The sequence below is a fragment of the Thamnophis elegans genome, chromosome Z, assembly GCF_009769535.1.
Source record: "Thamnophis elegans isolate rThaEle1 chromosome Z, rThaEle1.pri, whole genome shotgun sequence".
NCBI classification, from domain to species: Eukaryota; Metazoa; Chordata; class Lepidosauria; order Squamata; family Colubridae; genus Thamnophis; species Thamnophis elegans.
In genome coordinates this window covers 110,427,468-110,442,921 of record NC_045558.1, presented here as the reverse complement: position 1 = coordinate 110,442,921, position 15,454 = coordinate 110,427,468, and the positions used below count along the sequence as shown (strand labels likewise).

The 15,454-nt window shown below is 41.5% G+C and overlaps 1 protein-coding gene across 1 annotated transcript; it reads right to left on the bottom strand.

Moving 5' to 3' along the window:
* Positions 1–13,659: 13,659 nt before the first annotated feature.
* On the bottom strand, positions 13,660–14,580 carry LOC116522793 (olfactory receptor 13G1-like). Its single transcript, XM_032237831.1, has one exon. It carries the CDS (start codon positions 14,578–14,580, stop codon positions 13,660–13,662), a length of 921 nt encoding a protein of 306 aa, XP_032093722.1.
* Between the last annotated feature and the right edge of the window lie 874 nt (positions 14,581–15,454).

Here is a 15,454-nt window from a genome sequence, read left to right as displayed (position 1 = left end):
ATTGTTTGTGATCTATGCTGACTGGATTGACTGGATTCCTTTAGGAATAGTCAGATATTTCAGGGATTCAGAGAGAGGACAAGCCTATGTCATTTTCTGCAGTGCAAGGACTTTAAGCTTGGCCCTATTCTAACAATTTCCTCCAGTCTAGTTGAAGAGCTTCAGGGAAGAACAATTCACAATTGATCAATGACTAGTGATCATCTCATTGAAAAATATTCCTTCCATAAAACAATTTCCCCTTATTCGACATCTTCATAAACTTTGCAGCAGCATTTGATTCTATACTCCAAGTTACATTGTGAAAGAAATTGAGGCTTCCTCAATTGACCAACATCTTTGGCATTTTTTTTATACATTTGTAAATTTTTTATTTGATTTTTATATTTATATGTATGGGGAGTGTATGGTATGACTGTGATTGACTGAATGTCCCACTTTTATTATTATATTGCTGTTTTTGTTTTTAACTTGTATTGTGGGGATTGACCGGTTGTATGCATGGGTGTGTTTGGTGGGCCGGGAGTTTAGCTGGGACCTCCTGCACTGAGTGCTTTGGCAGAAGTGCTAGGGGGCCCCGGCCCTGGTCCCGGCCCTTGGTTGTGTGTGTCGAAGGGCATGCTGATGAACCCAGTAGCTGGGGGAGAGGGTGAAGGGACCACAGATGCGGGAGTGGGCCAGAACATTGGAGTCATAATGGGGAGGGGCAGATATGGCGGGAACTTCAGGGCAAGCCATTACCGGGGAAGGAGGGTTCCCTATATTTGAGGGATCCCCCCTTCCGGCCCTGTGAGTTCCACTCCAAGGCCAGATGGTGTGAGTAATCAGGACCCTGGTCTCAGGTTGCTGTTGCTAAATGCCAGATCTGTGGTTCATAAGCTCCTCTCGTCCAGGACCTAATTACAGACGAGGGGGCAGATCTGGCATGTATTACTGAAACCTGGCTGGGCCCGGAGGGAGGAGTCCCCCTCACAGAAATGTGCCCGGAGGGTTTTCAGGTGCTTCATCAACCATGACCTCAGGGAAGGGGCGGAGGAGTGGCCATTGTTATCCGACAGTCTTTAGTTCCTCGTAGGATCCCTGCTCCGGAGCTTGTCGGGTGTGAGTCCTTGCTGGTGAAGTTGGACCTTGCAGGTCAAGTGGGCTTGTTGTTGATGTACCTGCCTCCCAACAGCGTGACAACAGCCCTCCCCTTGCTCCTCAAGTCAGTAGCCGAGCTGGCAGTTGAGTTCCCCAGACTTATGATACTGGGGGACTTTAACTTGCCTTTGCTCGGCGAACACTCTGATGGAGCACAGGACTTCACGGCTTCCATGACAGCCATGGGCTTGACCCAAGTAATCCAGGGCCAGACCCACTCAGCGGGTCACACACTCGACCTCGTATTTCTCTCAGAGCAGTGGAGTTGTGATCTTGGTTTGAGGGGTAGTGAGATCTTGCCCCTGTAATGGTCAGACCACTTCCTACTGAGGCTTGACTTTCGGAGACCAATCCCCCGCTGTAGGGAGGAGGAACCGATTAGGTGGTTCCACCCCAGGTGCCTTATAGATCCTCAGGGTTTCCAGACGGTGCTTGGCGTTATGCCTGATACTCTCATCCGCAGTTCGGTGGAGACCTTAGTTGCTACTTGGAACTCGGTAGCATCTGAGGCTCTCCACAGAATTGCGCCTTTATGGCCGATCTGCAGCAGTGGATCCAATAGCAATTATAGCAATAGCAGTAGACTTATATACCGCTTCATAGGCCTTTCAGGCCTCTCTAAGCGGTTTACAGAGAGTCAGCATATTGCCCCCAACAATCCGGGTCCTCATTTTACCCACCTCGGGAGGATGGAAGGCTGAGTCAACCCTGAGCCGGTGAGATTTGAACCGCTGACCTGCTGATCTAGCAGTAGCCTGCAGTGCTGCATTTAACCACTGCGCCACCTTGGATCCAGGAGGGCTCCTTGGTTTACTGAGGACCTCCGGGAGATGAAGTGCCAAAAGAGACACCTAGAGCGCCGCTGGAGGGCCAGTAAATCCGAGTCAGACCGAGCACTCCTGAAAACCTGCATCGAAGCATATCTATCGGCAATACGGACAGCTAAGAACAATCACATTGCCACTCTGATAGCGTCTGCTGAGTCTCGCCCTGCCGCCTTGTTTAGGGTGACCTGCTCCCTCCTAAATACGAGGGTTGCGGATAACCCTTTACAAGGTAGAGCAGAGGAATATGTCCAGTTCCTCGCGGACAAAGTTGCTCGTCTTCGGATGGACCTGGACTCCAATTGCGCAGAACCAGCCGGGGTACCGGGGGAAGGTCTTGAACACCACCTCTGGACTGACTTTCAACCTGTTGCTCCTTATGAAGTGGACAAGGCCATGGGAGCGGTGAGTGCTATCACATGTGTACTGGACCTGTGCCCCTTTTGGCTGGTCGCGAACAGCAAGGAGGTGATGCGGAGCTGGCTCCAGGCGATGATGGATGCTTCTCTTCGGGAGGGCTTCTTCCCACCGGCATTGAAGATAGCGGTGGTGAGACCCCTCCTGAAGAAGCCATCGTTGGACCCAGCTAGTTTGAACAACTACCGTCCAGTCTCCAACCTTCCCTTCATTGGGAAGGTTGTTGAGAAAGTGGTAGCCTCTCAACTCCGACAGTCCTGGGATGAAGCCAATTATCTGGATGCCTTTCAGTCTGGATTCAGGCCTGGCTACAGCACGGAAACTGCTTTGGTCGCACTGACCGATGATCTCTGGAGAGCCAGGGATGGAGGTCATTCCTCCATCCTGGTGCTCCGTGACCTCTCAGCGGCCTTCGATACCATCGACCATGGTATCCTTCTGTGACGGTTACGAGAGGTGGGAGTGGGCGGCACCGTTTTCTGGTGGTTCTCCTCCTACCTCTCGGACAGGTCGCAGTTGGTGTTAGTTGGGGGAGAGAGGTCGACCCCTAGGCCCCTGAAATATGGGGTTCCTCAGGGTTTGGTCCTATCCCCCCTTCTGTTTAATATCTACATGAAGCCACTGGGTGAGATCATTCGACGGCACGGGATCAAATACCATCAATATGCGGACGATACTCAGCTATATCTGTCCGCCCCGTGCCAACTCAGTGAGGTGGTTGACATGATGTGCCAGTGCCTGGAGGCTGTCAGGGTCTGGTTGGGGGTTAACAAGCTTGTACTCAGTCTAGACAAGACCGAGTGGCTGTTGTGTTTTCCTCCCAAGAATTTGGCTATTATTCCATCACTCAGGCTGGGGGGTGAAAATTTACACCCCTCAGACAGGGCGTGCAACTTGGGAGTCCTCCTGGATCCACAGCTGACTTTAGAACATCACCTGTCGGCTGTGACCAGGGGGACATTTGCCCAGGTTCGCCTGGTGCACCAGTTGCGCCCCTACCTGAACCGGGAGGCACTCGCAACAGTCACTCACGCCCTCGTGACCTCAAGACTGGACTACTGCAATGCGCTCTACATGGGGCAGCCTTTGAAGAGTATTTGGAGACTTCAACTCGTCCAGAATGCAGCCGTGTGAGCGATTGTTACACCTATCCTCCGTGAGCTGCCGATCGGTCTCCAGATACGCTTCAAAGTGCTAGTCGTAACTTATAAAGCCCTTCATGGTATTGGACCTGGGTACTTGAGAGACCGTCTGCTGCCAATTACCTCCCAAAGACCCGTCAGATCACCCAGGGTCGGCCTCCTCCGGGTTCCGTCCACCAGCCAATGCCATCTGGCTACTACCCGGGGGAGGGCCTTCTCTGTAGCAGCTCCGGCCCTTTGGAATGAACTCCCTGCGGAGATCCGGACCCTCACCTCTCTCCAGGCCTTCCGGAAAGCCGTCAAAACCTGGCTGTGCCGGCAGGCCTGGGGTTGATGAGTTCCCCTCCCCTCTCGACTGGTATGGCTGTGTGATTTTCGTGTATTTTAATTATGTGTACTGTTGTTTATGTTCCCTTTCCCTTTTGAGTTGTTCACCGCCCTGAGTCCCTCCTGGAGAAGGGCGGCATACAAATAAGCCAAAACTGAAAAACTGAAATATACTATGTATCCTACATTAAGGAAACTCACTCAAAGTAAGATATAATTCCCAGGATCATCTCAACAGTGGCATCTCTGTTCTACTTTATTCAAATGATGTAGCAATATTTTTAAGAGCCCTCATTGACCTTAAAAGACTACTGAAAACAGTTAATTCAGGCAAAAATGATTGAAGTCTAGGAAAAGGGCCTCTTATCAATCAACAGGAGTGCTGATTTTCTTATCAGGTACTTATGAGACAGGACTTGGCAGCATAAGAAACAAAGCCATCAACATCCGAATCAACAACTAAAAAGCCACACACAATCAGGCACCACTATTGTGTAGTGCGCTTCAGTCCGCAAGAACCAGACTAGCGTAGTTACAACAGCATTTATTAACTCAAACTGGAACTGAGGAATAGCAGGCAAATGCCTGTAATTTATACTCTGGGCCCACAGGGTCTTAACCAATCATAATGCTTGAAAACTGACCCAAATATGAATGTTCTAAGTTTCCCTCAAAAAAAGATGGAGTTTTAGTTGACCCTAACTGTTAGTTTCACTTTAGCAGGGCTTAACAAAACTATAAATATTCAATACATAACAACCACACAAATACTATTCATAGAATGTATTCTACTGAGAGAGGAGTTCCCTGAGTCTGAAAGCATGAGTCTGAAAAAGGCTAAATCCCTGGTCCCAGTAACCAAACCAGATTGGATCCTGCAATATTATCCTGGGACATGTATATTTGCCTTCATTCCTATTAGACTGCTGTGCTGAGGGTGTGTACAATCCAAAAAGAAAGATCCTCCCAAGATATGGAGTATGAAGGGTTCTAGAATTTTCCCTTATTTTGAGGAGATTCTTTGATGGAGTGAGTGAGAATCTAATTTATGAGTTAGGATTGTATGTCTATTCTGAGACTTTCTAGCAGTTCAGAGGGCTACTAAGGGGGAAGGAGGGGGAGATCAGAGGCCTTTTAATTTCAAACACTATCCTCATGTCACCATTACTGCATAAATATCCACAGTTCATATGAGAGTTCTATGCCTCCCTGCTACTTTCAGATACCAATAATGTTACAACATATGTTGCCAGATTCTGTACAACAACACTTAAAACTCATCAGATGATGAACTATGCCATAAACTGAACTTAATGAGCCTCTACCTCACCTTACTACAGCACTCTGTAATACATAACATTCCAGATATTTACTTTCATGTTCCCCTACACCCATTTAAGGCTCCTCTTATATTGTTTTAGATTAAGATGACCAGACCTTAATCTAAAGGCATGCCTGTCCTGCATTTGGCGGGACAGGCATGCCTTCTTATAATTTTTCCCACGTCGCGGGCCATTCCCAAAAGACCCCGCTTAATTTTGGCGCCTTCTTCGACTCGCTTCCCCGCCCATCCGCTGCTGCTCGCATGGGCAGGGTAGCCTAGTGAGTGAGCTGGCGGATGGGCGGGGGAGCAAGCTCGCCTTTCCAGCCCCACTTCTGGACAAGCTGTGGGAAAGCCTCCGCGAAAAGAGCCACCTGGGGCCGCTGCTTCTTCTCTGAACTCAGAGTAAGTGACGGGCGGGACGAGTGAGTGGGCAGATGGTGGTGGGATCACCGCCCGCTGCACTGCAGCTGACTAGCCCCAGGCCGGGCGGGCTGGGAGGCTTTGGGCGTCCAGGCGGGAAGAGCATGGAGGAAGGCAGACCGGCGCTCGATGCGACTCTGCTACTTCTGCTGGAGGACCCCCTAGATAGGGAAGGCAGGTGGCAGGCCGGGGCAACGGAGCGCAAGTGGTGGATCCCAGGCTCATATGCAGATGGAGCTCTCCAGGCACAGGAGCACTGGAAAAGTGCTCCGCTCATGCACCCACCAGGATGAAGCACGCTCACTCGCTCCAGCCCTGCCTGCCAGCACGCTAAAATGCCAGCATGACTTTGAAGTGCTGGTTTGCCGCTTGCTTTCCACATCGGCCTGCGCGAAACATGTGTCACTGAATGGCGGCCGAGTCCTGCTGGCAGCCTTCTGGGCCGGCCGGCCATTCAGTGCTCGCACCAGCGCTCGCACGGCCACAGGACAGCGCCAGGGAGGAGAGGAACTGCGTGGGTCCCGCCGCTCATGGTACGGGCGAGGTATGGCCGGCTGAGGGTGGGGGTGGCTGCTGCAAAGGCCTCCAGCCTTGCAATCCTGGGCGGGGAAGGCAAAGGTTCGCTCCGGAGCTGCGGAAGACCGTTGAACCAGGAGGCCTCCACCCCAGGGATCCCCCACTCCACCCATTCAGAATACCCCCAAACCCAAAGGAGCCTGGGCACAGGGGTGCAGGCCAGGGAAGATGGGGTTTGGGGGCTCGGAGGAGGAAGGGGCGATCTCCCCCTCCATTCATCTGTCCCGCTGCAGAGCTCCTCCTGGGGAAGGTGGAGGTGGCGAGTGCGATGATCCCTGTTTGCAAGACCCTGCCTCCACCTTCTTGTCCCGTTGGGAAGGGGGTGGGTGGGAGACAAGAAGGGGGCAGGCTTTATGCGGCCAGCGTGGAGGTGGCATTCAGCTCCGTCTGAACTTGGGTGCCATTGTTGGCTTGAGAACCTCTCTCTTCGGTTCGCAAGGATGCGCTGGTTTCGTCTATTTCGGCAAATGCGGTGATGCTAACTGCGCTGACAGAAGCTACTGGTTGGTGTGGGAGGACCTGGCTGTCTTGCCTCTACGGCTTTCATTGACGCTGCCACTACTGGTGCTGCTTGTGCAAGGGAGGGATTCGGGACAGGACAAGGAGCAGCTGAACGCATCTCTTAACCTGCTTTTGAGTGCTGCCTGGGCAGAAAAGACGTGAGAGGTCTCCCCAACCGCTCCAAATTGGCTGGAAGAGGAGGAGGTGGTGGTGGCTGATCTGCTGATGCTCAGATCTATTCCATTGTATTTGTATCCCCCGTAAGAGCCAGCGTGCATGTTGCCTGGATCTCTATAGGATCCATCCATGGATCTGCCGGCCCCATAATTTAACAGCTGATAGTCTGGGGCATTAGGATAGCGTCCTGAGAACGAATGTACAAAGTAATAACTCATGTTGGTTTGTATCTTGGAGGGCTTGATTTGTGGGGTTTGTGGTAGTTATAGCCCCGGTGCTTGAGAATTTATGATGTATTAATGAGTTATAGCGGCGGTGCCTCCCCCTCCCCCTCTTCCACTAGAAACACCTCAGCTGGGCAGGCAGGGATGCTGGGCTTTGCCGGCTTCAGCTCAGCCGCAGCGTCGGTCAGTAAATTTTAAGAAGAGGCACTGGACAGCCGCTTGTCTAAAATGGATAGGATCTCCTGCTTGAGGGGGGGAAGGACTAGAAGACCTCCAAGGTCCCCTCCAACTCAATTCTGATTTGACCAGAGCCCTGGTCAACAGTTGCAACACCAACATTGTGGAATGAGGGTTGCAATGGCCATTGCAAGCCACTAAATGGACTTTCCAGCCCCTGTTGTCTTTCTTAGAGAAGAATGCAGAATACTGGAGCTGGAGGTCATCTAGTCCAACCCCCTGCTCAAGCAGGAGACCTGATACCATTTCAGGCAAACTGTTGTACATTATCTTTTTCAAAACCTCCTGTGATGGATCACCCACAACTTCTGAAGGGAAGCCGTTCCACTGGTTAATTGTCCTCACTGTCAGGAAATTTCTCCTTAGTTCTAGGTTGCTTCTCTCCCTGGTTAGTTTCCATCAATTGCTTCTTGTCCTTCAGGGGCTTTGGAGAATAGGTTGACCCCTTCTTCTTTGGGGCAGCCCCTCAAATATTGGAAGACTGCCATCATGTCACTCCTAGATCTTCTTTTCTATAGACTAGAAATCCACAATTCCTGCAACTGTTCTTCATATATTTTATCCTCTGGTCCCCTAATCATCTTTCTTGCTTTTCTCTGCACTCTTTCCAGAGTCTCCACATCTTGAGACTGGTTGATTGGTCGATCTCAAGTAGCTTCTATCCACCTCAAAGCCATAAAGTGTTTCCTCCAGCTCTTATCACAGATCCCTTATGTTACTAACTTATCAGCTGCAGTTATTCACTTAAGAACTGTGGCAAGAAAGGTGGTATAATGGGCTTAGTGACCAAAGTTACAATGGCATTGTAAAAAGTGACTGATTACCATTTTCACACTTAGTGACCATTTTCACACTTAGCGACCATTGCAGCATCCTCATGGTCACGTGATCAAAATTTTGATGTTTCACAACAATTATAATTTATATTTGTAAATTGTAGTTATGTTGAAATAAAAAAAAATTACAATACTATTTTTGCGTTATATGAAAATTTTTGTTGCTCCGTATAAAATTTTTAATCAAGCCCCCCCCCCCCCCCGGTCAAAGGTGTCCCTCTTTACCAATCTGAAAATCTGGTCACCTTATTTTAGACTCTTGTTTTTATCTTCACTTTTAATATTTTGATGTATCTTCTATGCTATTTAAATTACCCTATGCTAACTTTCTTATGATGACCTAGGATTATAATACATGTTTGATTTGAGTTGATAAGTTGTACCATTAAAATATAGCTTTATATGTACACACCAACATAGAAGACTATCTAACAAACAGAGACATTGTATTTACATGAAACAATTAGAAGTTATGTTTCTTTTTAAAGAAGTGGTGGTGGGATGAAAATTCTGCAATTATATTCTTTTAGAACACATCTTTATGATGATATCGAGCTTTTCCACAGTACAGCAATAACAACATGCGTGTTTCCAGAAGAAGATGAGGTGTTATGTTTTTGTTTTTAGAAAACAGAAATACTGCATACATTATTTTTGCTGTCCCAATTGTTTTCATTATTTACAATCATGAAATAATGAAGTGCCTCTGCTGTAGATTGTTAAATAAAAATATGATGACATTTTTGACAAAAGAGTGGAATAGGAAGATAATGTTAATAATGATAATTACTCATTAAAGAAAAATAATACTCTTTTCTTAGATACATTTTTTACTTTTAATTTTTCCAAGGAGAAGATAATTTTGTGCAATTGCCATGAATGGAGTTGCAACTATCTTTTTGAGGTAGTTTGTATATGTTTTCTAATGTTGTTTAGCCTTTGAATTTTCCCAATAAAAATACAGAAATTCACAAAAAAATCTGACATTCTGAGAAAAAAATTAAGAAGGAAATTATTTTGCAAGAAAGTAAACTCAGAAATGTTAAGATGGCATGTGTAATAATTGTGTAATAATTCAGTAAAAATTATATTTTACTTTAACTTAAATAAAAGTTTTATTTCTAGATCCCTGATTTGGATCTAAATTTAATTAATGTATATAAATAATCAAAATATATTTTCTTAGTTTTTTTCTCTGCAATATAGTTAACTTTTTTCCAAATTATTCAATGACTTTTTTTTTCTTATTGCCACATTTTTAATATCACATTTTTTATTTTTTATTTTTATCAAGTAGTATTTTTTTGTTATGTGACCATTTGTGAAGAAATAACACTATACTATTCATGCTTATAATTGTTTCCCAATTTTCAGAAACCTTTATGGAACTTAATTACATCATTATGAAAAATCAAATTGCAATCACAGAATTTGCACTATTGGACTTTCAAATGATCCACAGATACAGAAGTTTCTATTTTTAATTTTTCCAATTATCTACATTACAATTTTACTAAGAAGCTCTTCAATCATTTTAGCAATCAGGACTCAGTCTTTAGCTGCACATCTGACTCTGGCAGCTTAAAATTTAAAAAATCTATTATAATTAAAATACAAAAAATATTTTAAAAATGGAAATATCCCAAATAAATATATATAGCCATCAATACTTGTCCAGTAAGTAATCTGGGGTTGTACAAGAACTTGATGGTGTTTCATTAGCACTGAAGAGGAAAACAACTTTACTCAAATACAACTAGGGACAGCCATAACAATTCTGCTAAGGAAAAGCAATCACATCCCAGCTTTTGATTTGTTTCATTAAAACATTAATCTTTCAAATATAATCATTGTGAAATTCAAGTTTTAATATTTATTTATTGAAAATATTAATTTTATATTTACATTAAAGAGAAGGAATTTCTAGGATATGCATAAATGTGTTTGAATTACAACAAATATAAGTTTTATTGCTAGTTTTCTATTTCTAAAGCTTTGCTTCTGGAATGCCTGCAGTCTGGAATTGTTTAAATGTCCCAATCTTCCCCTTCCCCTCCAGTTTTTCCCATCACACAATGACATAAAATTGCACCATCCATTATGCATATTTCTTGGGGCTGAATTTCTATGATACAGGTGCAATAACATATTGTTAAATCACATCGCCATTACACTATGCACTAATCCAGATTTTAAATATTTAACCAGTTATAGCATTTACATCCATGGCTGGATTATTTTTGAAAATTTTCACTGTGAATTTCTTTCCATTTTTATTTTAATTGACACAAACTTCTATAGCACTATTGATATCACTCTTCAACAAATCATTAACTTTCCAATCTGGTGTCTTTGTGTGTTGTGACCTTGGCTCTAAAGCCCACTTCTTTCTAGCACTAATGATGTTATGTAGTTGGATAATGAAATGTCTACAAGAAAATAACCACGCTCAGAAAATAACCAAGCTTGAACTACAAATATTCTCCTCTATTGATATTATTCCAATAGATATTGCTAAAATTTTACTCTAGCATTCCATCCCATGACATCATTTCTATTTTTTTTTAATTCAGTTCGTTGGTGGACCTCTTTCACCAACTTCCAAAATCAATATTTTTTCATCAACATCACTTTGCATTTTAAATCTCTTTTTAAATCTTAGTTACCTTTTCACCCTTGGATCATATGTGACAAGGCATGAGGTGAGTACAGTGGGACTGGGGGACAATATGCAGGAGTGTAAGCTCAGCAGGGCTGGGGAGTGGCTGCTACTGCTAGAGAAAGTGCCTAAGGATGCAAGCAGTTCCAGAGTCCCAGCCAGATAAAAAGTCCCAAAGACCCAGTGGCCAGGATGGTGACCCCAGTGAGGGGAGTCAGGCAAAAAAGAAAGAAAGAAAGAAAGAAAGAAAGAAAGAAAGAAAGAAAGAAAGAAAGAAAGAAAGAAAGAAAGAAAGAAAGAAAGAAAACCAACTAGGAAGTAGGATACAGTCAAAGATATGGTCTGGTTCAAATTTTTATCATATGTGCTGGGCGTCAGGCATTGTCGTAATTGTAGGATACAGTTGCAAGTCTGTTTTTTCAGAGTTATCATAACCTCAAATATTCATTGGATGAATGGACTTTAAGCAAGGACTCCCTTGCTTTCTGCATGGAAATGTGTTCAAGATCAGATAAATCAAGTATGTCTAGAGTCCTTATATAGGAAGCAGCATAGCAACATTCATATGTGGGTTTTCAAGCTAGCTATTGATCTACCTAATAACATAATGACTATTTTTTAAATAACATCTCTCCAGATAATTTGTCTTTAATTAAAGAACTATTGCTGGGGATGTCAGCATCAGAAGGTTACCTTAAGAATCTCCAGTACTGCTGTATTTATTGTTTTTGCATTGTGAATACCCCAAATTTCTATCTTATCCTCTATTAATATTTAATATCTATTAGATATGAGGATGGAGGGTATACAATAGATAGACAACTTGAGATTTGGGTACATTATTTCATCTTTATTCAGATTACACAAGGCTATAGCTTTGTTTTAGATTTGTTTTGTGTTAACTTTTGTTTCATTTCCACATTTTAATGCTATGCAATCATTGGAGCTCATGAATATGCTTAGGTGAAGTTGCTGAAATTTAATCAGCTCAAACTCAACACGCTATGAATGAAATTCACTGAACTGGATTGAGGGATTCATCTGATATTGAATGGATTTGCTATTCTTTTGAACTATCAAATCAATACTGGCAAACTTCTAGATTTACTGCTAATTATAGAAGCTTAAGTGGCAGAAGTCATCAGGAATATATTTGCTCAACTTCAGATAAGTTATATTTTGCCATTGAATATAAAGAAGGAGATCTAAGTTTCAATATGCAGAGAATTATTACATCAAACCTGCAACAACATAAATGCTTCTATGAGAACCTGCCTTTAAAGGAAGTGCAATGACTATGGATGATTCAGAAAGACAGAATATTTTTGTTATATTTATTGCAGTTAAATATAATAATGAGAATCTCATATACCATTGTTGGCTGTTGTCCATTACTTCTATCCTTTTTTAAATCCCCACCTGGCCCTTTTCTGTTTTTGCATATTTTTAAGTATTCATATTTGTAACAAGTTATTCCTATTAGTTCTGAACTTTATTTGTTCAACATTGGAGGTTTTGGAAGAGATTAGACAATCATTTGTCTGAAACAGTACAGGGTTTCCTGCCTAAGGTCTTTTCCAACTCTATTATTATGTTATTCTGTATACATTTTGGATTCTCCCACATTGCATTTTTAAATAATATTAACATAGCTATAATATTTATATTGCAAATTACACTGATGCTATTGATATTGCTTCTATTACAAATATAATTACAATTATTGTTACAAGTTATTGGAACTACAATCACCCAAATTTTCAATCAGACATTTCCATACTGGCTGGAAAATTTAGGAATTATAGTTCCAATGATTGTGAAAATTTTAGGTTATAAAGAATACAGGAGAAATTAGGAAAGGAGAATTAGAAAAAAAAAACAATGAATGCAACACAATTTATCATCACATAATTTCCTTATAGTAATCCATTTGGAGGCACACTTTTGAAGTCTGGGGTAAATAGTACTATTTCAATGCTTAATGTAGGATTGTATTTTATTTTATTATTTTATTTTATTTATTTAGGAGATTTACAAATAAAACAATTACATGAACTGAATATATTTTACAATGCAGTTCCTTTGAAACTGATATACAAAGAAACATCAAGAATTTTTAAATATTACTTGAGAAAACCAGAAAAATGTAACAATATATCTCCAACATAAGGAGTGTTCATTTGTATGCTTTTTTGTTTATTACGATAGTATTTTATCTCATCTATTTTATCTTACTTTTATATTGTATTTTTTTTTCAAATTTTGCTTATCATTGACAAAATCAACAGTATTTGAATTTCAGTTTTCTGTTGGAACATTTTCCTATTTTAGAAGATAGTCTAATAATTTATTTCAATTTCTTCAGAGTCTTGATACCCAACATACTTATTTAGAAAGTATAAATAGAGCCAGAAGGCCAACTGTTATATTTACTGTACTAATCTTGCCACAGATTTTTTTCATTAGTTTGTTTGCTTTAGGACCATAATAATTCCAAGAAAATAATGCAGTCATGTCAACCAAAATTCTTCACTGGAAACAAGAACCCTGGAATTGGCCTTTCTAAATTACATAAGATTGATTTACACAAATGTGTTCAACTCTTAATGCTACCATTCTGTGTGACTCAACATAAAATACTGTAGAGAAAAAGCTCCTATTTCATCTCACCTGCAAACATACTTTGAAACAATGTTAGTTCATTCATTGAGCTTCAAGTCATAAAATGTTGAATAAACAAATAATATATATTGTACATTCACATTTACAATTAGTACAATTCTTAAAATAAATCAAGACAAAAATATAACACTGAATTTCTGCTGAAAGAACATGGAGAGACTTGCTTATCTAACTCATGTTATAAAGAAAACTTTTTTAAGAGCTGCCTGGACATCATTATTTCTCAGAGAATAAACTATGGGATTTAAAACTGGTGTAACCAATGTGTATAAGGCTGCAACTGCTTTATCTCTTTGAAAGTTATAGCTGGAAGCTGGACGTATATAAGTATAAATGACTGTAGAGTAATACAAGGTCACAACAATAAGATGAGATGAACACGTGGAGAAGGCCTTTTTCTTTCCTTCAGATGTCTTAATTTTAAGGATTGTTCTAACAATGAAGCAGTAAGATAAGCATGTTAACATGAAATTTCCCATAGCTAGGAAGATGTCTGCTGTGAAGACCCAGACTTCATTTAATCTTACTGGACTGCAGGAGAGAGCCAGAAGTGGTGGAATCTCACAGAAGAAATGGTTGATACCATTGGGACCACAGAAGGTGAGCCTCATAATTAGACCAGTATGAACCCATGAGTTACTAATAGCTATAAGAATCACCACTGTAGATAGTGCCATGCATACTTTCTTGCTCATCATGATGGTATAATGCAATGGATGACATATGGCCACATAGCGATCATAAGCCATGATGGTGAAGAGGACCATCTCAGCTCCCAAACACCAGGTGAATGAATAGAGTTGAACAATACATCCAGAGTAGGAGATACCTTTGCTGGAGGTTGCTATATTTCCTAGCATCTTGGGAATAATGGCAGAAGTGCAGATTATGTCCACCACAGCCAAATGGAAGAGGAAGAAATACATTGGTCTGTGAAGTTTAGGATAGGAAATGATGGCAGCAATGATAGCAAGATTTCCAATTAAGGCAATAATATAAACAACAAGGAATAGAACAAAGAGCATCAACTGCAGCTTAGGTTTTTCAGAGAGACCTATCATCACGAAAGTAGTCACACAGCTTTTGTTTCTCATTCCAATTTTCTCACATGATCTGTTGATCCAAAATAATTTCCATGACAATTTCTTTAAAATATCAGTCTCTTTGATTCATTTATTCATTCATATTTAAAACACAGTATAAATAAATTAAGGTTTTAATATAAGACACATAGAATCCTGTCTTCTTATGTATTTTTATTTCAATTGCTTTAAAGGGAAATTTAATTCTAAGAAAATTACATGAAAATGTTTTTATTTCCTTTACAGTATTGAAGTAACTATTGAAAAGTATAATGATTACCATATTTTTACACAGTATCTGTTACATATTCAATAATATAGAACATATTAATAATTCACTGCAAGGTCCAAAATAAAATCAGTGCTGGCATTACCTATCTTTATCAGTATCCATCAGTTTTAGGTACCAATGCTAAGAACAAGAATATGACAATAGAGTCTATTGAAGGAACACTTATTCATACGTAGAACACATTCATTAATGTTAATGTGATAGCAGTTAATTACAACAGATTTAGTTCCTCATATTTCACTAGGCCTTCCTAAAATGAAGCTAAACCTGTATCTAACATCTAGAGAAAATATATGCAGTGGACTTCTTTTGGGGTGTTTTGGATTTCAGCAACCAAAGTTTGTGATCATTGAGCCTGCTGACAGGTTTATGAGACACATGCTCCAAAGCAGTTAAGTGATTCTAGGCAAAAAGTGTTAATTGTCATCATCACATTACTACATCTTTAGCTGTTCATTTTCATTACATTTTAATTACTATTTATTTATTTGAATTGCATTAATCTAATTGCAGAACAAAGGTGACATTCAGAGAGTTCTCCTTTTTTGTTTGGCTTCCATTCATTGACTTCTCCATATTTTCCTCCAATATGTA